Genomic DNA, 22,691 nt, shown 5'->3' with positions numbered 1-22,691 from the left:
CAGTTTAATTTCCTCTGACAGCCATCTTTTAAATTTATAAAATAAAATATCTAAATCACCCTTCATTGTTTTAATTGCATTTTTATCCTTATTTTGTTAGACGATTGTACCCTCCCTCAAATTCCATGAGCGTCCACACGCAATTGCCGCTAATACAGGCAACTCCACCACATCCATAACCACAAAATCACTAGATCAGGAACCCATCAACAACCATATCCGTTAGCACACAAACCCTCTAAAGACTCAATACTCCAAATGAACTCAAAACCATCTTCGATTTAAATCCACTTCTAATAACTAAAAAACGAAGAAAAGAAGAGAGAGGGGTCTCTAGTTCAGATGAACCCAACTAATAAGCTTCACCACCGATGACAACAGTTTTGATGACCACGGATAACGGTGGAGCTTGGGATATTATAGAGGATGCAAGGATGATCAGGGCAGAGCCGAAATTTTCCATTAGGGGCCCCCTTCGCCCCTGGCTACGCCCTGATCAGCTCGCAAAGAATCACGAATTGTGGCTATTGGTCCGAAGGTGCGGATGGAACAAGTATTATATATAGATTCAACACCATTTTATGACATAATGCATTTTTAAGCCGTAATGGTCGTGAACCTATCAGAACTCTAGAGTTAAGCGTGTTTAAGGGCAAAGAATTACGAATTGTGACTATTGGTCCGAAGGTGCGGATGGAACAAGTGTTATATATAGATTCAACACCATTTTATGACATAATGCATTTTAAAGCCATAATGGTCGTAAAACTATCAGAATTCTAGAGTTAAACGTGCTTAATCTGGAGTAGCACCAGGATGGGGCCCTACCCTGAGAAGTCTCTAGTTCGAGAGAGCTAAAAGTGAATAATATTGTGTTTGAATGAGGTGAAAACTCTTACCAAAAACTCTTAAGCCGATACCACATTGGTGTCTCTCCGATAACCTTTTTTCCTTCCCTTGTAGTTTTGGGTCGCATTGTCTTTTTATAAAAAGGACAAATTTATTATTAATAAAAATTTATTTAACATTTTTTTTATTTTATTATTATTATTAATTTTTTAAAGGATAATAACAAAATTAATTCATTAAATTTTAATATAATTTTATTTTTAAAAAAATTATTAACCAGTCTTAACCCATTTAACACTTTCATGGTCTAAATCTAATACTAACCTTGGGAGGCTCCAACGAGTCCAACCAGGTTCCTTTCACTCTGGGTATTTTTATTTTTTAATTTATCGGTATTCATTTTTATTCCCTCTTAATAACCAAAACGGCAAAAATTACCGTCTACGGACGAAGGTATGGTTGAACAAAATTACAGACCAGACCTCAAATGACTTCGAATTTTCGAAACTTGAAACCCTCTTCAAACGCATAGCTCCAAACACCAGACACCTGATCTGCACAGTCACACGCTCTCAGTGACCAAACCAATCGAACCATGGCCGCCGATAGATCCCAAACCCTAGAACCCCAAATCTCCGAACACCACGACGACGAGAGTGACCTCGAAGAGCTCGACAAGTTAGAGGCCGACGTGAACCGAATGGCTCAGAGAATTCTTGAGTACAGAACGACACTACCAGATCAACTCAAGAACACTCTCGCTTCGGTTCTCGCTTCACAGAGACCCGTTCTTGTGACCCATCCCGAAGACGGGTCCGAACCCGGTCCCTCGGGCTACCCCAATCCAGGTACATTTCAAGGGTTTCGAATTTTTTTTTTTTTTTCTCCGTTTGATTTCAATGTTGATAGCGTTGTTAGATAATGCCTTCCAAAATTTTTATAGCCATGTTGCTGTGTCACTTTCAATAGTGGTTTATTTTTTGCGTTTTGTAATTGTGATTGGTTTGTTTTTTTTAATCAAGTGTGTTGAGCTATTTTTGTAGCAGTGAGGCTCTTATGAGTGATTTTGTGTGTGTGTGTGAACTTTGGAAATGTTATGGTGAAGAATGGGGAGAGTGCTTGAGTGGATGGTCAATTTGGGGAAAACTAAGGTTGATCACTTTGTTCATTCATGATATATAAACACTTGTTTAATTAAGGTTTTCAGCTCCCCTGAGCCGGATCATTGTGATTGGAATCTGGGGAATACGATACTAAGAGTATTGAATTAGAATATGTAAATTTCAAGTTTTTTTTTATTCTTTTCATTATATCACTTGACTAGGTTAGTGATTTTATTTTATTATTTTAAGTGTCTATGTGTGTGTTGTGCGTTACATCTATGAAGATTTTTGGTGGTTCTTAATTTGGATTTCAAGATTGACGGCTCGGAGAGGAGGTAGGGATCGAAGGTTTCAATTAACCTTAGTTAGAGGCAGTCGAAGGTTTCAGTTGATGGTGGAAGCTATTATGAGGGTATTGCGAGGTTTTTTGTTTTGCGAATTCAGAGGGAGAAGAGAAAATTTACGTGAATTATGGGAGCTGAGAGATGAAATCTTGTAAATGTAACTAATTGGCAATTGTGAGCGAGTTTCGTGAAGTGAGAATTACGGCCATAACCTATGGCCTCATTTACTTTTCATGATATGATTTCACTATAGGACACGTCTATGTAAGAAAAAAGAATCTTCAATTAGATTTGACTAGAATTGAATTATTTTTCTTTTTCGATAAGTGTGTGTATATATACTAGACTAAATTAGAATGGATTCATGGAGCTTTGTATCTTATGTACACAACACCCTGTCCACACACCTGCAAATTGTTACTGTTAGGATGGCCATTACCCTTGTTTAGACCTTGGGATACTAATAATTCAAATGTATAATTATGGCAGACAAATTTTCACAAATCTTTGGGATAATCATAATTCAAATGTATAGTTATGGCAGACGGGTTTTCACAAATCTATTTAAAGTAATAGGTCTAAAATTCTTCCCAAACTTGCATACACGATTGCACTAACATCTGGATTTTCAGTGTGGTCTTTTGTCAGATTCATAATTAGCTTGATGTATAGAATATCTGGGAAAACGATAAGAGAAGTATTCTTAGTTCAGCATTTCTAATGTCATGTATCCAAGTTGAGCATAGTATTTAATAATTACACTTGTTATCCTTTTTTTTTTTTTTTTTTTTTGGTCTTAATGCACAATAAACTTTAATAAATAAAGAAAGAGGTATGATATACGGGATATACAATGGTCATACAAGGTCGGGGTTGCTATTGAAATCAATGAACTCCTAAAAGTAAGGGTCCGAATTAGATAAGTGGGCAGAGCATTGAAGGAAAAAATAAATTGAGCTTAGGAATACCCTTAAAAGGAATTGCTATTCTCATTTATAGAATTGAATGAGATACTAAATGTGCAAAGGCTTTTCAGAATGAAGCATGCTCAAACTATCTTATTTGAGGTTTATTTAAATAATCAGGCTTGTCTTCTGGCATGAGTTGGCTAATGCACCTTTTTAGAGCTGAGTTGCAGCACATTATGGCTTATCGGAAACAATCCTAGCTAGCTTGGCTCATTAGTTATTCCTTTATGATGTTTGCCCAATTGTATGTAGTTATTTATAGAGCAATGTAGAAGTAAGACATTGTTTAAACTTGATTCCTTGCCTTGTGAATAGTTTCTAAAAAGTTAAATGTGAACAGAAGATATGGTGAACAGAGTGGCATTAGTATGCACAAAAGTACTGCTGTATAAATTTGACTAAAATTTAGGAAGTTTGTATCAAATACAAATATTGTTTTGGCAGAGAAATCATTGGGTGTGGGGTTGATGGCATTCATATATTTAGGATGATAGTGGCTGTCACAGTGCAGATCTATGTTAATTTTAGGACCAATGAGTGGCGGAGATGATGGTAGATTTAACAATTTTCATGGTTTAGTGGAGCAGTGCTATGCTTGTTATAGGTGATCCACTGATCCTTGAGTTTGGGGTGGTGGCAGCAACAGATGCAAGAAGAAAAAGTGAAATCCTTTTTTAGGAGCAAATTTTTTTGCTTCAACTAGCAAGCTTTTTAAAAGCATTCTTTCAACTGCAGCATTAAAAGTTTTGGCTACTCTCTCTCTCTCAAAAGTTTTGGCTACTCTCTCTCTTTCTCTCAGTGTTTACTAAATTCTTCATTTTTATGGGATTGACCTGTTTCTGTTCTTACAGATGCAGGAGGACTCATTCAATTAGGTAAAGGGGTCTCAAAAGCAGAAGAAGATCAAGAGACAGCTAAGAAAACACAATTGCTTAAACGAAAGATTACTGGTAATGTCTCTGCTATGCCTATCGTTTTGAAGAGGGTGAAAGAATGTATGACTAGAATTGACAATCTAGATTCATGCAAGGGGACCATCCATCCCGTTTTTAGAAGGAAACGGACTAGCTGACCCAGTTAATTTCACATTTGCTTGATTGTTGGTAAGCTGTTAATTTGAGTTAAAAGGAGTGTGTTGTTACAGTTGACAGCTTCAATCTGTACAATCATTCTTGGTGTTGAAAAAGAAAGGAGTTTACTAGCAAGATCCGTATTTCCAGTGCTTATCTTTTTGTAATTACTCAAAAGCATTGAGTTTGATATGTATTATAATTTATAACATGTTGCTGACAGCGACAGTAGTCTGGTAGCTTATTTTGGTGTATTAAATCATTAAATGTGAGATATGATGTGCGGTTGAGATTAATTTTTACACTCATGCCGTTGTGCTGCTTTATTTGCATCTTGCTTCTTGAAGCATTTGGCCTAATATTCATCACTACTTAGGAGAAACTGACGGTAGTGTGTAAAAAATTCTCAAATCATAAAAAATAGAGGTAAGTCAGTGCTAGTCCTCCTCATGCATCAATGTCATATGACCATTCTCTCTTGGAAAATGATACCCTGTTGAACTTTTCTGCTTCAAAATTGCTCTGTGACAGTGAAGGTAATGACAATGGTGGGCGTTGTGATTTGAAATGGAGGGAGAACCATCGTGTCACTTGGGAAGATAAAATTGTATTGTATGAATGCATCACTGTTTAAAAAATTAAAGATTTCTGTTGCGAGTTGTCTTGTCTCAGTTATGTCCACATTCGTGATGGGTAGTGTGGGGCTTGATATGCTTTTCTTATTTTTCCGTTTAATTTTGCAACACTCTTGGCTCATGAAATGTCTACTATTCTTCCTTGTATCAGCATTTTAACTACCTTCACTTTTTATAGACAGGAGTTCTCTCTTTGCAATTATGATTTTTGCTTAGTTGGAAATATAATAAGATTGGAAAGAAAAAAAATTCCTCCTTCAAGCATCTGAGAAATGCAAGAACCAGCTTGGAAGTTGGGATATTCTTTATCCTCCAACTCAACTTCTCCACAAACACTATTCTGATATGCATACACATGTAGCTTCTCACGATATACATTCTTTACGGCCCTGATTTTAGCACTGCTTCTAATGTTTGTTCAAGTTATTGAACAGACATGAAACACTTCTAACATGTAATATTCTGACTCCTATTCCAGAGCCAAAATGAAGGTTCTTAATCACAATTAAATCTAATTCTAGTAGCCAAAACGAGCCATCTTTAACTTGCCAAAAAAGGTAATTTTAACTTGCAATGATGATTGTTAAATTTCAAAAAATGCACAAGCATCCCTCTAAGACTTGGAACAAGTACCAAAGCTATGACATAAACCAAACCCCTGAAGAGACTGTTACATATAGACTTTGAAAGAAGAAAAGCATTGTTTCAAGTATGAAATTTAGTAATTATAGTGTTTCAAACCTTATGTAAGACAGATTGGGAATGAATTAAATTCAAAGGGCTCTCAAAAAGGCCCCGAATATTGACACTATCAGAGTTACAATACATGTCATTGCAAAGACTTCAGCTTCATTCTTCAAATTGCCACACATTTACAACTGATTACATCATCATCAGAAGTTAATTTAGGTACAGAAGAACTCACCATCATCCCTCCCAAATTCCCTGTTTTGCCAACATCCCATACCACCGTGCTAAGCCCCTTACCAATGACAAAAATGCTCGTCCCAATTGCAACGAGACGACAAGGTGGCCTTGTAAGAAGGTGTGAGAGTCTTCGAACTGCCACCCACTCCCTTCTATCCTTTTGCCACATCATCAGCTTCGTTCCAGAACTCTGATCCAAGACATAAAGGATCCCATTGGCGACAACAGCTGGTCCTCGCCAGCCTGACACCAAATCAGCATCTGCATGCTGCCATATGCCACTTGACGGATCATAAACAACTGCATACACGTGAGAAGATGGAGTAGAAGATCCACATCGGATATAAATTTTCCCATCCAAAACAATAGAATCTTCAATGTCAGGGACAATGTTAAGATCAGTGTAAGATCTCCAACTGTTTGTGTGGGGGTCATAAGTGTCCCAAGAGTGTGGATCACTTGAGTTTGAACCTAAACCGCCAATGGCATAAATTTTTTTGTCCAGAACTTCACAAGCAAAATAACACCTACATGCACCAAAACTATCAAATACCGCTTTAAAAGACCATAAATAACTCAATTAGAAGTTCACAAAGAAATTATAATTTGATTAATCTTCAAAACATAATCTTTTTAGGGTTTAGCAGATCCAAAAGGTAATTCACCATTGATATTTTTTTTTTTGAAAAAAAAAATCACACACACACACACTTTTATTTATCCAATTCGAAACTTAAACCCTCAACCTTCCTTTTGGAAAAAAAAAAAGAAACCACTCAGGCTACACCCGTGGTGGTTAATTCACCATTTTTTACTCTGAAAAAAGATCAATTCAAGGTTGATCACTAAACTATGGATAAAATCCCAATAGCTTGTTGAGTATAACAATGGACCATGTGAAAATGATGAAGGAATGAGGGCTATGATGTTCCAACAAGGAGAAACCTACTTTCCAAAAAAAAAAAATGAAGAAGAAGAAACCTGTATCAGTGAAGTATAGGTATATTCACCTTGTTTAAATTTACATAATGTGGGACAACTCCCAAGAAAAAAACCTCTAATAAAAGAATCGAACCTTATAACGGATCTATAAAGAATTTTGAGGCAAAATTGACCTAATATACTTGCCCTAATATACAATGCTTGTAACCATTACTTAATTCCACCTGACAAGAGTCAAGTAAAAGTGAAACTAGTCTCTGTTTCAATCACAAGCACACAAGAGGAAGTATAAGATCTGCTGATAGGATTGATTTGCATTTTTTTTCCAAATGTTAATTTAGTAGTTTCCTTGTGTTCCTTTTATATGATTAGTTAATGGCTAATCTATTACATTGGGATGTGACACCTGGATGGTGTTCTCAGGAATAGATGACTTCCCAACAGTTTTTTTACAAAATTCATATATCAGGAAGAGGTTACATTAAATTATTCTTGTGAAAAAAATATACAAATGGGTGGTGTTACCTGGCAGTAGACAAAGGAGCAGCTTCACTCCCAAGTGTTCATGGCATCTCACACAGATAATGGTATATTCACCTTGTTTTGAATTTACATAATGTGGGACCACTCCCAAGAAAAAAAACTCTCATAAAAGAATCAAACATTGTAAGGGATCTATAAAGAGTTTTGAGGCAACATGACTGTAACCATTACTTAAGTCCACATACCAGAATCGAGCAAAAGTGAAACTAGTCTCCCTTTCTATCACAAGCACACGGGAGGAAGTATAAGATCTGTTGATTGGACTGATTGCATTTTTTTCTTTCTCAAAAGGTTAATTTAGTAGTTTCCTTGTGACCATTTTATACGATTAGTTCATGGCTAATCTATTACATTGGGAGTGTGATACCTGGACAGTGTTCTCAGGAATAAACGACTTCCCAACAGTTTTTTTTTTTTTTTGAGAGAGAGGGGGGGAAAAAAACAACTCGTACGAAATCCATATCTCAGGAAGAGGTTACATTAAATAATTCATGTGAAAAAATGGATGGTGTTACCTGGCAGTAGACAAAGGTGCAGCTTCAGTCCAAGTGTTCATGGCTGCATCATAGCAGTAGACCTCATCAGTAGCATCTTCAACCCAACCACAACCACCCAATAGGTAAACTTTCTTCCCCAACACTTGAAAGCCCACTCCTTTTCTCTTCAAGCAGCAAGGTGGAAGGCTTTGAATGCGCTTCCAACACCTTTTTGAAACGTTGGGATCTAACACATAATAGCAAAGCTGTTCAAACTTGTCTTTACACAAAGCATAAATCCAAGTCTCATCCAGATTATGCTTTCGACGATAAGAATGCCACTTTTCACTGCACACCAATTCTCTCCATCTTTTTGAAACACATTTGAGGAGTGCATGATACCTCCGCGGAACCCTTGCAAGGCAGAAAAGGGCAATGTCATCAGGAAGCCCATTTATCAGTGGTGATTGAGCTAGTTCTGTTTGGCTACAATCCTCTGGGTTACTTTTCATAGTTTCCATTGCAGTGCAGTGCTGCTTAAGTCCTACGAATTAAAGAAAAATACATTAAAGGTTCTCCATCACTGCAAGTTTAACCAAACCCTGACAATCGCCAAAATCACTAATTTATATGCAAATCATTTAATACATCTATTAAAGGTTCAACACAAGGGTGTAGATGAAATCTCAATAACCCCAAAACAATATAAAAATCTGATGCAATCTCAATCATTTTAGCACCAAAAAACACATAAATATGACAACATCAAGCTTCTTAAATCTAGAAAACCAGAATTTAACAAATCAAACCCATTCTGGAAGAACATGTCCTAAACAAACGAGTCAGCATTTCACAATAAGATTATCAGACAATATTGGAGTTTTTAAACACCTCAACGGAATCGGATTAAACCTTTAGCATAGCAATTAAACAAATAATCATTAGTTTATTCCAGAAATATCAAAAAAAAATTACCAAATCTATATAAATAAATGTTCATCTACTGGAAGAACATGGTGCCTCCTTTTCAAGAACAAAAACAATTCCACTACCATGCAAAAACAAGTTAACTCAATTTAAATGCTTCAAAAAGCGAAATGGGTGTAATCAGACCCAATCAGCGTATAAACAGAGCTCCTATCAACAAAACAAATTAAACAATCGCGATAATATTTCAGTCAGATCCACTTTTAACAATTGACAAGAATTGTACGCAAAATATCTAGATGAACGACAACAAAAACAACAATGCAAAGGAAATTAAACAAGCCAATTGATCAAATATAGTCAAATTGAAAACCTAGTTTCACAGCAAGCAAACAGATCAGACAGGAAATATACAACGATATCACTCACATCCATAACATATAACATTCATAAATATGTATATTTACATATATGTTTTTATATATCCAGTATAACAAACCTGAAAATCCAATCGATGAAAACTGAACTCGTTCTTCAGTCTCTGAGGACATGGGAAGGAACAAGGTAATGGTTGGTTCAATAGACACGTCTGTGATTTTTAGGGTAATTTTTAAAAATTACAAATACTTTGGGGGTATAAATTGCAATAAAAAATCGATTGTGGTAACTTTCGTACAGTATTTGATAAATTATTGGGGTCCAGTTTACAATATTATTTATGTTGGGCCTAAAAAATGTGGATCACAACTGGCCGCTTTGTCCCAAATTCGCCCGAGTTTAGGATCAGACAAGCCCAAGTTTCGGGCCGATTTGTGTTCCTCGTCTGACCTTTTCAGCCTAAAATCTGCCCAATTATACAGACGAGCTTTGGCCCAAATCGGGCCGAACTTAGGGTCAGATCGGCCCAATATGAAGCCCAGCGTGATCCATATCTGGGCTTTTCAGCCCAATTCGGTCCAATTCGTAGCTAATTTCGTTGCTAAAGATCACTTATTTGTTACGACAAAAAAATCAATTTGCAGAAAAAATTTCAGCGAAAATTAGTTTCGTCTCAAATACTTTTTTCCATAATATCCTTCATGAAAATCATCACACAATCTTCTTTCGGACTAATTTTATTTTTGTTGCAAAAGACTCATTTTGTTGTAGTTAATGGTATTCTTTTCTCAATAAATGCTATAATTATAATATTTTCTTAAATATTTTCAGTTAAAATATTTCTCTGAGATTTTCAGCAGCTATATATTATTAAAATAGATACCCTCTAGATATCCTCACACATGTAATGGAGCATAAACTTGAAAATATATATTTTTCATTTATTAACCCTAGCATAATCAATAACCCTGCCAAGATCACCAATCCATTTTGGACAGATGAAATTGGAGGATGTTTATTCGTATTTCTTTTCCTCTCTTTAACCTTCTCGTGTACCAAACAATAGAGACATGTTCCTTTATTATTCAATTTAGGATCAAAGCCACAACAGATCTCCATTTAACAGATGTTACGCGTTTTTTAAAAATTGGGAAGTTTGAAAAGAAACAATTTGCAAAACTTGTCCCAGCAGATTTTTTGCAATTAATGTAGTATTATTTAAGCAATTCTATTCACACCTTCCAATCTCTTTTTAACTAAATTTTGTAGATTAGCCTAGATAACGTCTACCAAGACTTTTTGGAGTCCAACAATTAATTCATATATTCAAACTCACAGATCAATGAAAAAAAGGCATGCAAAAAACTTTTACCCTCCAAACAACTCAGATCTGAGCTGCAAATTCTAATCATGCCCAACTGGTTTGAATACTACAGTGACGTTTAGATTAAACACTTCTTTCCCCCAACCCCCAAAAAAATGCTCTACTTTTAAATAATTAACATAAATCACAATGATCAAAACTAACAAGTGCTCCACAATAGAAAAGGATTACGTGACAACACACCATGACACAAGTGTGCATTCTCTATTCATTGGGAACCGGAATGGTCTCATGATATGCAATAATAAGGGAATTAAGAAATGATGAGAAGACTGAGTAGAGGTCTCATGATACCACCACTACACGCAAATCTCCGAAATTCATTGTTTGGAAATCCTTTCATAACATCAGATTTAAAAAAATAAAAAATAAAAAATAAAAAAATTTAGCACAAACCCCTCAATTTGGCAGCAACAATGTGATCCAGCACTTATTGATATAAGGAAATCCATCAAATACTCTGTAATCTTAACGCACAGAGCGTTTTAATGCATTGTAAGTATAAGAAAAGGCACATCCACAAACAACTTTATCTAAATGCATAAACACATGTAAATAAAGCTAAAAATAGAGGTGAAACTTAAATGGTTTCATTTCAAACAAGCTCAGATGTAAGTAATCCGAATTCAGGGCTGCAATACGCAAACGTCTCAAAAAGTCAAAACCTAATGGCAAAACTCCAAACTTCAGTTTAACAAGACACAATCTAAATAAGCTTCTCTGATTTCTAATCTCTTCACCAAGATTGCTCCAAGAAGAGATATTCAAGTGCAACCCCTCACTTCTTCTTCTCTCCACCTCCAGCAGACCTGGATAAAGGATGCCCAACAAAATATGAGAGACCATTAAGCAGACGATAAAGAAAGAATGTCTTAAACTTGATATAAGACCTAGACATGAAATATTCAGGGTTTTGGGTGACCAGAAATTATTAGCAGTGCCAACAATAAACCATCTGTTGAAGTCATTTCAGTGTCAACTAAATGTACGAGGCATGTAGCTGTCAATTACCTCATCTTGCGGAGAACATTGGACATCTCCTCACGCTTCTTCTTTGCTCTCTTATGAGTGCCCAACTTCCTCTTTGCAACTTTAAGAGCACGTTTATCTTTTCCAACTTTCAGAAGTTCAGTTATTCTCTTCTCATAGGGAGCAAAACCAGCTACTTCCCTTATGAGGTTTCTCACAAAATGGACTCGTTTGCTGGTTTTCTGAAAGAAATAATACATTATATAATATAATACTTCCAAGTACAACCATAAGGATATAACAAAAAATATATACTGATCGCAAGTCAATTTCAATGTATATAATTGTTTATCAGGCAACTAAAGGAACCTGTTTATGACACAGAATGCAAGTTAATATTCAAGAGCTGAAAGCATCATACAAACAATGATAATTAAAATTGAAAAACACACAAAGACACAAAAATGCATAAGTCATGCTGGAGTCATCTTACCCCCTTTCTATCAGAAGGGCGTGCAATCTTTTCCTTCTTGGTTACAACATGTCCTTTGTTCAGACCCACAAATAGGCCAGTGTTTGGCTGTTTTGGAGCCATCACCTGAAACAAAATGGCCAAAATGCATATATTGGTCAATTTGAAGAAAATTCTGAAGGACTAACAAAATTTGGTGGGAAAATATATATACATATATTAAAAAGAAGAAACAATTTGTCTTTAATCCCACTCCAAACCCCCAAAAAATACACCAGTTACAACAATATAGAGTGTGCGCTAATCCCAATTCCCATGGAAAATGGCATACCAGCAAACAAAACAAGTTTTGTGCACCAGAACAAAGTGAATTGAACTATAGGCACACTATGACAAGCATGCCATCTGTAATTATGACGCAAAATACAATAAATTCACCTTTTGTACAATAAGCCCAAAAAGAAAAGAATAAGGAAAAAAAAACTTCTAAAAGCAAAAGATCATCATCCTTACCTTCATCCCATATGGGGATATGATTGGCCACATGAATCATCTCCTTTCCTATCACATGCCATTTCACCTACTATATTTATCTTTTTAAAATTATTTTTAATAACCTCGTCCCATGTTATTTTTGGTCACCTTCTCCGTCTCTGACTTTCATTACAACTAGTCTTCCTCATTTTACCAAGGTCTCTAGGTCTCCGATGCACGTGTCCAAACCATCTAAGTCTATTCTCCCGGATTTTCTCACTAATCGGTATTACACCTAATTTTTCTCACTTTCATTAGTGACCCTCTATCTCTTCTAGTCACTCCACTCATCCATCTCAGGGTGAGCAAACACTCCCTATGCATCAGTAAGCAAATAACACTCACAATGCATAATTAACGACGACATTGGCCCCCATCGGAATGCACAAATCAGAAGATGGTATCAATGTGTAAAAATATAGTAGAGACGTGCAAAGAGGTTTTCTCTTTATCTCCCTTATCTAAATATTCAAAACCAAGGAAACAAAACAACTTTAAAAAAAAAAACCATTCTTTATGTATCATTCATGAAATGGGTTATGCACCAAGTTCGGGTCAATGAGATCCACCAATTAGCAGCAGATTTTTATTCAATGTTGTGGACCGATGGCATATTGTCTTTTAAATAAGAAACCAGTAAACAACAAATCATTCTTTGAACACATCTCAACAACAGGTCGATTGTTACTTTACATTCCAACAAAAATATTATATTTGGAATGTTTATAATAGGGTTGCAGCTAATCAAACATCAAGAAGGTAAAACGTGTAAAAATAAATGAGTAAGGACCAAGTACAATAATATCACCAAACATGCAAATCCAAAGAACAGAGGAGATTCATATTGCTGTTTGCTTTCTGGGAAGATGCTAGAATATAACAAAGTAAATGCTTTGACCTACTGGAAAAACAGTTCAAAACCTTTTCACTTCTTTGGAACCAAACGTCTATAAAGTCTATGAAGTTTTTGCTCAGAAATTGCAAAGAAAATACATATATATATATATATACACACGTGAAATTTCATGCTTTAAAAATCTCATGGTAATATTAATATTCAAAGATTCATCTAAACTAAGTGAACTCATATTGTTACTCTCATTAAGTCGATATTTTTCCTTTCACAATTCCCGAAAAATGAAGAAAACAAAATGAAAACTTGAGTTCATTTCCTTTTCCTATGAAATCTCATTACCCAAACAGAACAAGCGAATACGTAATATCGCAACGGATCTAATAAAACAAGCGAAATGACGTTCAGATTCAAAGCAGTGGCTGCGAAATTACTCACTTACCGGTCTGCTCTGACGAAAATTTTCCAGGAAAATCCTCAGATGAATCTGCAAATACAAAAAGAGAAATCAGATTGATGAAGACTCACAGGAAAGATTTTAAAACACTGAATGGATCGATTCGCTTTTTCGAGTAGATTGTTTCTCACCTCCGGAGTAACGAGAGGCCACAGAAGAAAACTAGGGTTCGTGGTTTTGTGCTTTACTTATATACACACTGCCGACTAGGCCACGTCGCCCTTGGGCCTGGGCCTCTGTTCCACGGAAGAAAACTAGGGTTTGTGGTTTAAGGCCTTTTGGATTAAGGTTCGGCCTAGAGTTTCCTAAAATGTTTGGTTCCCTGGGTTTCCTTTTTATTGTAATTACTCCTAAATTTAAAATAATAAAACTCTCACTATTTTTAAATTTTGATTATAAAATTCTAACTTAAAAACTATTCTATTTTTAAAGAGTGATTACATCACCCCAATATCTATATCGAATCCATTAACCAGGTTATTAAATGACAAATTTTAAAATTAGATTTGTGAGAGAGAGAGAGAGGGAGGGAGAAGAAGAAGATTAAAGAGTATTTTATATTTTCAAATTTTGATTATAAAATTATAACTCAAAAACTCTTATATTTTTAAAGAGTGGTCACATTACCTCAATATCCATATCAAATCCATTATTCGGGCTATTAAATGACAAATTTTAAAATTATGTTTGAGAGAGAGAGGTGGGAGTATGATCACTTTTTTTAAAGTGTAAGGGTTTTTTGAAGCAGGTTGAGCTTTTATGATCAAGATTTGAAAATAGTAGAGATTTAACGATTTTAATGGAAAAAAATTTATTGGTATAATTTGAGAACTCTTTTACCATAATGCCCATCGAAAGAATTTGTGATTATTCCTTTTATTTTTAATTTATTATTATTATTATTTCAACCACTATATATCTCATAAAAATGAATGGAAACTAGATTAGTCATAATTTAAAGTATTTATGATTTGATTTCTTAATTGTGCACACTTTTAATATGTTAAAAGTTTCAGGTAAAGAGTTTTAGCCCTTGGAAAATTTTTGTAGTTGGTCTACACATATCTCTGTCTCATAAACTAACATTTGTGACGAATAAAAAAAAATATACACATATATATACATACTCAAGAATTTATGAGATTTTTAATGAAATTGTTTTCGTCATTCTTTATGCCATGTCATAATACTTATATTAGATATTAATACATGACCAATGTAAAATTATTTCACATAACTTTAAGCACTTTCAATTTTGTTACAAATAAAACTTATAAGTATGTAATATGGTTAATTAAGAAGCATGAGAGAGAGAGAAAGTAGAAATCATGGGATGAGTATTTGAAATATGGGAAGAAAGAGTTAGATAATAAAGAGAATGGAAGATAGAAACTGTGAGTTGGAATTTAGGTGGATGGCACCATTTTTTTTTTTTTTTCTTTCGTTCTTTTTTGTTGGAAGGTAGATGTATAGAACTTATCAATGAGAGAAAAGTTGTACATTTAATGATTGTAAGACAGAAAAAGCAAGAGAAAGTAGATGAAACTTGATTAATAAGATAAAAAAAACTACCGAACACAATAAAACGATTACTCAAATGAATTAGGAAAAAAGCTAGCGACACACATAGCACCATTGTACTTTTTTTTTTTTATAACATGCAAGTACTTATAATCATTTAAAAGAAAATTATTTTTAAAAAATTGAACCACAATCACTTAGGTCATAGATATGAGTTTTCCGTGCAAAAAAATAGAGGTTGGTAATTCGAAGTAAAGTAGAGTAATGAATGTGAGGTTGGTAATTCGAAGTAAAGTAGAGTAATGAATGTTGGTAAGGGTAACAATATTTGACATGACACGATATGAATACGACCCAAGATAAAAGGGTTCGTGTCGACACGAATTGACCCGATCAGTAAACGTGTTGTGTTTGTATTTATGTTTGACCCTATAAATACAATTATGATATAATTAATCCGATTAACTAAACGTGTCGTATTCGTGTAAAAAATGACCTATTTAGTTAAAATGTGTATAATAAACATGTCGTGTTTATATAAAAAATTGTTTTAAACATGTCTTTTCGTGTCATGTCTTGACTCATTTATTAAATAGGTTACGCGTGCCGTGTCGTGTTACACGTGTAATAATCGTATCGTATTACACGTGTAATAATCATGTCGTGTTTGTATTGTAAGCGTGTCGACACGAATATGACACGCCAACACAAATTGACACTCTTAAATGTTGGTATTACACGTGTAATAATCATGTCATATTTATGTTGTAAGCGTGTCGACACAAATTGACACTCCTAAATGTTGGTAATAATCATGTCATATTTATGTTGTAAGCGTGTCGACACAAATTGACACTCCTAAATGTTGGTAAGAGTGTGGTATTTTGATGTAAATATATATATATATATATAATCATAAAATCACATTATTTATAATAATTTAAATTATTATTCAATTATTCAATTCATTATTTACTTCTGAATAAATTTAACTAAGTGTGTGTGATAATATTAAAATAACATTTAAAAATAGATAAGATTTAAAGTATGGATAATTAACTCGACACCGACCACTTAAAATGTTTAAAGATATCAACTAAATTATTAATAACTGTAGCACTTACAAATTTCAATTTTATCACACACTACACAATACGGTGTCGTGTGTACTCTCCATGAGGATTAATCAATTTTCAGTCATCATAGCTCGTGTTTAAGGCAATTAATACAAGGACTAACCGAAGCAAAGAATCTAAGCATTACGACGGGAAGATTCTTGAAAGAGGGACCCGAGGAATGGGTTTGACTGGTAGGTAGGTCTACAAAAGTTCATTCAAGTGTAATATATGTGCGTATAGAATTGTAGATACAGTATTTCCCAAATTTATTTCGTATGCATTGGCTGATTCTTCTATGTAGACATCTAATTGACGGTTACCCTCTATTCATCCCATGAAATCATAAAAGTTTGAACCCAACTCTGAGTCTGTCCCAAATTTCCAGAATCTGGGTATACTTTTTAGCTCCTCCAATCTTCTTCTTCTTTTTGATTTTTGATTTTCCTGTTGTTTAGCTGAATTTTATATGTAATCTTGAAACTGGGTCTCCATTAATTTCAGTTCTCAATTTGTTTTCGATCATACTAGTCGAAACTGGTACCTTTTTCACACCCATCTATATTCTGCTTTTTCTTTTTCTTTTTGTCTTGTTTGTTTTTAAAATGTCTCAATATCACTTTTCATCCAATTGTGAAAAATTTCAGCTATTTGGACTAGTGCTTTAGACTGTAGATTAACCCATATAAAGCAATTGATCAGTGTTATCACTTTTCAAATTTCCACAATCTGGGTATTCTTTTATCCGTTCCAATTTTGTTCTTTTCAACTTTTGTTTTTGATTCCCAGAGAGTGGTTTATTGTTTAGCTGAATTTAATATGTGTTGCTTATGCTGGGTCTCCATTAATTTCAATTCTTAATTTGTTTTCGATTATACTAGTCCAAATCAGTACCATTTTCACATCCATCTGTACTCTGCTCCTTTATTTATTTATTTTTAATCTCAATTTTTACCCGTGTGGAGCAATTTAATATAGGTTTCCATTTGCAACCGAGAATTTAATTCTATATTTTGTTTGTAATTATCTTTCTACCTTGATCAATATTACCTTCCCTTTTGAACTTTGGAAGTCCTGTACTTTTTTTTCGTTCTTCCCATATAAATTCATCTATAGAAATTCCTCTTTCCCTTGAACTTCAATTGCTAATCTGAGACCCAGTTGAATTTTTTAAATTTCAGAAACCCATTAGTTGTTCTGCCGTTCTTTTCACATACAATCCACCATTCTTAATATATGGACATTATTATCTGGTAGGTATCAATGTCATTTGCCTGTGGCCTCCCCATTCTTGAATGTGTTTACTGTCTGGCATGTGCTCGTTGGGTGTGGAAAAAATGCCTTTATGCGGCAGGCCATGAAAGTGAGAATTGGGGCCTTGCTGTGGCTGGTGAATTTGAGCCCGTGCCTCGCCTCTGCCGCTTTATCCTAGCAGCTTACGAAGAGGATCTCCGAAACCCCATTTGGGCTCCTGCTGGAGGGTATGGCATCAATCCAGACTGGGTAATTTTACGAAGAAATTATGAAGAGACGGAAGGACAGGTTTCTCCTTATATGATATATCTTGATCAAGATAATTCTGATATAGTTGTAGGCATTAGGGGGCTTAATTTGGCGAAGGAAAGTGATTACGCAGTATTACTAGATAACAGACTAGGGCAGACAAAATTCGATGGAGGGTATGTTCACAATGGGCTGCTGAAGTCAGCTCAGTGGGTTTTGGATGCAGAGTGTGAGATGTTGAAGGTACTAGTCGAGAGGAACCCGAACTATACATTGACATTTGTTGGGCATTCCTTAGGGGCAGGGGTTGTGACATTGTTAACAATGTTGGTGGTTGTGAACCGGAAAAAACTGGGGAACATTGAAAGGAAAAGAATCAGATGCTTTGCAATTGCTCCTCCTAGGTGTATATCACTAAATTTGGCTGTGAGATACGCAGATATCATAAACTCTGTTGTGCTCCAGGTAATTGCCATCACACTTGGTTGATGTCCTAGTTTCTTTGCTGCAATGCTATGGATAGAATTTGATTTAAATTTTTTTTTTTTTATATATGTGAGAAGCATAATTTCTGCAATTCTTTTAGATAGATAAATCATAATTATCAAATCGTCACCATAACAAAATATCAAGTTTGTCGAGTCTTAATCACACATGACCTTTCTTTTTCTAGATTGTGTAGTGAGATAACATTTTTTCCAAGATAAATGGGAAAGGATAGAAAAATAAATCTTAAAATATCTTAAGAACTTAGATTTTTCTAAGTGTATGAAACTGAATGTTTTTTATTTGGACTAAATAAGTTTTGATACATGCATTTCACTAAACTAATATCTAATGTATATCCTCGTGTCTCTCTAGGGATGATTATACTTGCATTCTAATATTTGTTATTATAATGGATCAGGATGATTTCTTACCTCGAACAACGACGGCATTGGAAGATGTATTCAAATCACTTTTCTGGTAAAAGATTGCAGGTCTTAGTCACCTTTCAGTTATAGATTCCTTTGTGTGCAAAATCTTTAATTATTTATGATGCCAGTTTAAACAGAAACACATTTCCGAATTTCTTTTAACCAATTAACAGTTTTTTTCAGTTTACGTAATTTTTTTGCCATCCTATGTGACTACCCATCCTATGTTACTTTGTCTCTTAGGCTTGCTAACAGATTATTTCCGTGTGGAAGAAACCTTATGGATAACTGTTGTGGCCATTGAAATCTTAATAGCGTCATAGTTCAGATGTGTTTCAAAAGTATAGTTTTTGAAAATGATAGTGTCTGGACACGTGACTTCAACAAAAAATATTTTTATGTTGGTCAACCATTACAAATTTCAGTGCCACTTGAACCAATAGGTCCCTCTTATTCTAGTAACCATTCTTTATGAATTGGAGTGGTCTTCATTTTTAGTTGAAGATTGTTTTCAGTTATGCCAAAAGGTCACTTATCAAAAAAAAAAAAAAATAATGGTTATGCCAAAAGGTCACCCCATGTTTCTATTACAATTTTTTCTTTTTCTTTTTTACAAAACAACAAACATTGGTCCCATTGTCCACGGGAGCCTCACAGGGGAAAGTCTCGATTATCTCAATGAATGAATGCTTCTGCATCTCCAAATGTTAGATTTAACCCATAAATGTAAGACTTTCTAGTTAATACAATGCAGATTGCTCCCCAAAGTTGGGCAAGGTACTAACAGAGCTTGTTGCACTTCACTTGGACAGTTTGCCATGCTTACTGTGCGTAATGTGCTTAAAGGATACGTGCACACTGGAGGAGAAGATGCTTAAAGATCCAAGGCGGCTGTATGCAGCTGGTCGCCTTTATCACATTATTGTGCGAAAGCCCTTCAGGTATATTCAGAAGTTTTTTACTTACAAATAAAATTTTGATCAATTGGGGGATTGGAACAAGGGGATTCATTTTGCGGGGTGTTGAGAACAAAGAGGTAGAGGGAGTAAGGTGAGTTGAGTTACATTTGTTCTAGGTAGGTTGCTTTTATTCTTGGGATTGAATCCCGGGATCACTATGCAGCCATTTTGATCATAAATTCAGCTTCTTTATTTATTTATTTAATTATTATTATTATTTATTTATTTTTTTTGCCAATTTGACGGTAATGCATAGCCCTTCAGGTATCTTCAAAAGTTTTTCTGCTCTCACTGAAAATTTTGATGAATTTGAGGATTGCTTATGAGGGAATTCGCTTGTGCGGAGAGTTAAGAACAAAGTGGTAGAGTGAGGAGGGGTAGTGGGCCAGTTCCATGCCAATGTTATTCTGAAAATAACTCCCTAGGGGCACTATGCAACCTTTTTTTTTTTTTGAATGGTAAAACAAACACACACTTTTGCCCACTCCCGGGCTCGAACCCCTCCGGATATGATTATAAATTTAGGAATATTTTGTCAATTTGGCACCTATAATGCATATCAGTCTAGAATTGCGCACAGTTTTTGGGGTATGGAGTCACGAGGGGTTCCAAAAGCTGCAGATAACAATGTTGTGACTTTTGACTGACACGGCCAAACAGATCGGGCTATCTCCGCTTGGTTGTTCCTTGAGAAACATGCGACTATGGTTTCTTCATTCGAAGTAATGATAATAACACCAGAAATAGGATTATAGGGAGAGTACCTCCGGATATGTTTTGTAAAGTATTATAGGGCCTATTTTCCAGACTGGTTATATGCTGCCATAGTTTTTGAGCCCTTTTTCCAGTTTTAAAAGCATAATTGAACTCGTGTATGTAAATTTCTATGCTCATATTCTTGGTTGCAGGATGGGAAAAATTCCCCCAGTTGTTAGGACTGCAGTACCTGTGGATGGGAGGTTTGAGCACTTAGTCCTTTCTTGCAACATGACTTCCGACCACGCTATTATTTGGATAGAAAGAGAATCTCAAAGGGCTCTTGATGTAAGTTTTGAACTTTTTGAAGGTAATAGGGTAGGTTAGTTGGTGTCGATAAAAGCAACATTCAAGCCTCTTTTCATCCCTGCTTCCTGATTTTAAAATCTTGTTGACTTTTCAGTTCACTTAGCACTATAATTTGCTTAAGTGAAGGCAGATTTCTCATTATCACAGCGTTACACAAAGTACTCAGAAACTTTAGTTGCATCAGCTTTAGCAATTCTCAGTGCATTTGATGATAAGCACTTTCGGCTTGCTTCTGAAATCAAAAGTTTGCCCAATGACCATTGTCAGAGCCAAAAGACCTTTCTTCTCTGAGAAAGCTTGTTTCTGTTCAGTATCATTAGCAAACAAACAAAACATGCAACTTATCCTAGAAAAATTCCCAAAATCTGCTGATTTGTAAGAGATTGAATAGGTAATATTAGGGATTCCAGATTCAAGCATGAGAATTTGCTTTATTTCAAATATTCTGGATAAAATGCTTTCTAGATTGTCTGAGACCTTGCAATTGGTATTGGTTTTTGTGGACTTCTTACATTCACATCAAAGGGTTTACTATTTACTAATATAGTGTAGCCTTTACTATTCATACAATCCCTTGTTTCACTCATATACTACGATTGTGTAGGTTTTAGTGACTTGAAGGTTAGGTTAGAGTTTCGGAGGGCATTTTGAAAACGTGGAAGCAAATTGTTCCATTTTATATAGGCATGTTGGCATTCCAGTCCCTTCCAAATTGTTCCTGGGAGTTGATGAGATTAAGATAAGTTTATTTCCTTGTTTGCTTGAGATCTCCACATGATAGCCTGGAAAAACAAAATGGAATGATCTCATTTCTATGCATTTGTAAATATAGGTGAAGATTTGAGTACTTGCTTTTATCCTTGTAATGAAATTTAAACATCTTTTATCTTGCATTCAGTTAATGCTAGAGAAAGACCAGGTTATGGAGATTCCGGCAAAGCAGAGGATGGAGCGGCAGGAATCTCTTGCCAAAGAACACAGCGAGGAGTACATAGCAGCATTACAGAGGGCTGCTTCTTTGGATGTCCCTCACACTTTCTCGCCTTCTACATATGGAACATTCCATGAAATAGAGGGAGGGGAGGATTCCAGCAGACTAAATTGGGGAGCATCATTCGCGTCATCAAATAGGAGAAAGAGCTGGAGTGAATTTGTAGCGCGTCTTTTTGACACAGACGAGTCTGGCGAGATGGTGCTGAAGAAGTAAGAATAGGATAACTGTTGCTTAGCCAAACCACATTCATTATTTCATTCATGTTATTCCCTTGTTTGGGAACACCATGATGGGCCTAGGTAAAATTATACCTTGGTTGGATTTTAGATAGTTTTTTTTTTTTTTTTTGGCCACTGTGTATAGGATAACCGTTTGAAAGAACACTTTGGTTATATAATGAAATAAACAATGAGTAGAATCTTTGTCATTCTACTGTAATTGCTTTACATACATCTGTCAAAGTGGAGACAGTTTATTACTATTTAAGGAATGCATGTCTACATGTACTATTGTTTTGGGCAGTGAGGACTTTAAGAGCAAAATCATTTTGGCTATTTGAGCCCAGAGTAACTCAATGCAATCCTCTATTCAGACTTCTATTCTTATCATTTTTAAAATTTCTTTTATTTCTCTACCTTGTTCACCATTTATCTTTTCAAACAGCCCCTGTAAATCTGTAATGCTCTATTAGCATGCAAGGTCAGAGTTTCTTGACTTTATGTGTTTTTAGTTCAGTGAAAAACAGTGAGACCAAGGATAGCAAAATATAACCTCTACCTCCATTTA

General features: G+C 35.1%; 4 protein-coding genes across 6 annotated transcripts; 2 read left to right on the top strand and 2 right to left on the bottom strand.

The window, feature by feature from the left end:
• The first annotated feature begins 1,322 nt into the window (after positions 1 to 1,322).
• LOC132299014 (uncharacterized) lies at positions 1,323 to 4,666 on the top strand. The gene is made up of 2 exons (XM_059795436.1): positions 1,323 to 1,697; positions 4,116 to 4,666. The coding sequence occupies exons 1-2, from the start codon at positions 1,445 to 1,447 to the stop codon at positions 4,334 to 4,336; spliced, it is 474 nt and encodes a 157-aa protein (XP_059651419.1). The 5' UTR covers positions 1,323 to 1,444; the 3' UTR covers positions 4,337 to 4,666.
• Positions 4,667 to 5,615: 949 nt separating this feature from the next.
• Positions 5,616 to 9,380, bottom strand: LOC132299013 (F-box/kelch-repeat protein SKIP4). Its single transcript, XM_059795435.1, has 3 exons — positions 9,284 to 9,380; positions 7,897 to 8,401; positions 5,616 to 6,423 (listed from the first exon to the last, which is right to left on the bottom strand). The coding sequence occupies exons 1-3, from the start codon at positions 9,333 to 9,335 to the stop codon at positions 5,826 to 5,828; spliced, it is 1,155 nt and encodes a 384-aa protein (XP_059651418.1). The 5' UTR covers positions 9,336 to 9,380; the 3' UTR covers positions 5,616 to 5,825.
• Positions 9,381 to 11,102: 1,722 nt separating this feature from the next.
• On the bottom strand, positions 11,103 to 14,016 carry LOC132299012 (large ribosomal subunit protein eL36x-like). Of its 2 annotated transcripts, none has more exons than XM_059795433.1 (5): positions 13,963 to 14,016; positions 13,817 to 13,861; positions 12,009 to 12,113; positions 11,558 to 11,757; positions 11,103 to 11,355 (listed from the first exon to the last, which is right to left on the bottom strand). In XM_059795433.1, exons 3-5 carry the CDS (start codon positions 12,108 to 12,110, stop codon positions 11,325 to 11,327), a joined length of 333 nt encoding a protein of 110 aa, XP_059651416.1. In that variant the 5' UTR covers positions 12,111 to 12,113; positions 13,817 to 13,861; positions 13,963 to 14,016; the 3' UTR covers positions 11,103 to 11,324. The 2 variants fall into 2 exon arrangements, with proteins under 2 accessions (XP_059651416.1, XP_059651417.1); XM_059795434.1 differs by having other exon boundaries at positions 13,813 to 13,861; positions 13,963 to 13,991.
• A 2,677-nt stretch (positions 14,017 to 16,693) lies between these two features.
• LOC132299011 (uncharacterized) lies at positions 16,694 to 22,351 on the top strand. 2 transcript variants are annotated; one of them, XM_059795432.1, is made up of 5 exons: positions 16,694 to 18,435; positions 18,878 to 18,936; positions 19,700 to 19,828; positions 20,755 to 20,890; positions 21,516 to 21,948. In XM_059795432.1, the coding sequence occupies exons 1-5, from the start codon at positions 17,731 to 17,733 to the stop codon at positions 21,528 to 21,530; spliced, it is 1,044 nt and encodes a 347-aa protein (XP_059651415.1). In that variant the 5' UTR covers positions 16,694 to 17,730; the 3' UTR covers positions 21,531 to 21,948. The 2 variants fall into 2 exon arrangements, with proteins under 2 accessions (XP_059651415.1, XP_059651414.1); XM_059795431.1 differs by having other exon boundaries at positions 16,704 to 18,435; positions 21,810 to 22,351.
• Positions 22,352 to 22,691: the final 340 nt, after the last annotated feature.

The sequence above is a fragment of the Cornus florida genome, unplaced genomic scaffold, assembly GCF_030987335.1.
Source record: "Cornus florida cultivar Cherokee Brave unplaced genomic scaffold, ASM3098733v1 CherokeeBrave_3.0.0_Hap2_Chr03, whole genome shotgun sequence".
In the NCBI taxonomy this organism is placed as follows: Eukaryota; Viridiplantae; Streptophyta; class Magnoliopsida; order Cornales; family Cornaceae; genus Cornus; species Cornus florida.
The sequence above is the reverse complement of the archived record's forward strand: the minus strand, read 5'-3'. Positions and strand labels throughout refer to the sequence as shown.

Coding starts and splice junctions, on each gene's coding strand:
- LOC132299011 (XM_059795431.1), top strand. CDS start 17,731: ATGTCATTTGCCTGTGGCCTCCCCATTCTTGAATGTGTTTACTGTCTG. Junction 18,937..19,699: donor GTATTCAAATCACTTTTCTG/GTAAAAGATTGC, acceptor TCACTTGGACAG/TTTGCCATGCTTACTGTGCG. Junction 20,891..21,809: donor AATCTCAAAGGGCTCTTGAT/GTAAGTTTTGAA, acceptor TCTTGCATTCAG/TTAATGCTAGAGAAAGACCA.
- LOC132299013 (XM_059795435.1), bottom strand. CDS start 9,335: ATGTCCTCAGAGACTGAAGAACGAGTTCAGTTTTCATCGATTGGATTT. Junction 8,402..9,283: donor TTCATCGATTGGATTTTCAG/GTTTGTTATACT, acceptor TTTAATTCGTAG/GACTTAAGCAGCACTGCACT. Junction 6,424..7,896: donor GCACCTTTGTCTACTGCCAG/GTAACACCATCC, acceptor TGGTGCATGTAG/GTGTTATTTTGCTTGTGAAG.
- LOC132299014 (XM_059795436.1), top strand. CDS start 1,445: ATGGCCGCCGATAGATCCCAAACCCTAGAACCCCAAATCTCCGAACAC. Junction 1,698..4,115: donor CTCGGGCTACCCCAATCCAG/GTACATTTCAAG, acceptor CTGTTCTTACAG/ATGCAGGAGGACTCATTCAA.
- LOC132299012 (XM_059795433.1), bottom strand. CDS start 12,110: ATGGCTCCAAAACAGCCAAACACTGGCCTATTTGTGGGTCTGAACAAA. Junction 11,758..12,008: donor GCCCTTCTGATAGAAAGGGG/GTAAGATGACTC, acceptor TATTTCTTTCAG/AAAACCAGCAAACGAGTCCA. Junction 11,356..11,557: donor AATGTTCTCCGCAAGATGAG/GTAATTGACAGC, acceptor TCCTTTATCCAG/GTCTGCTGGAGGTGGAGAGA.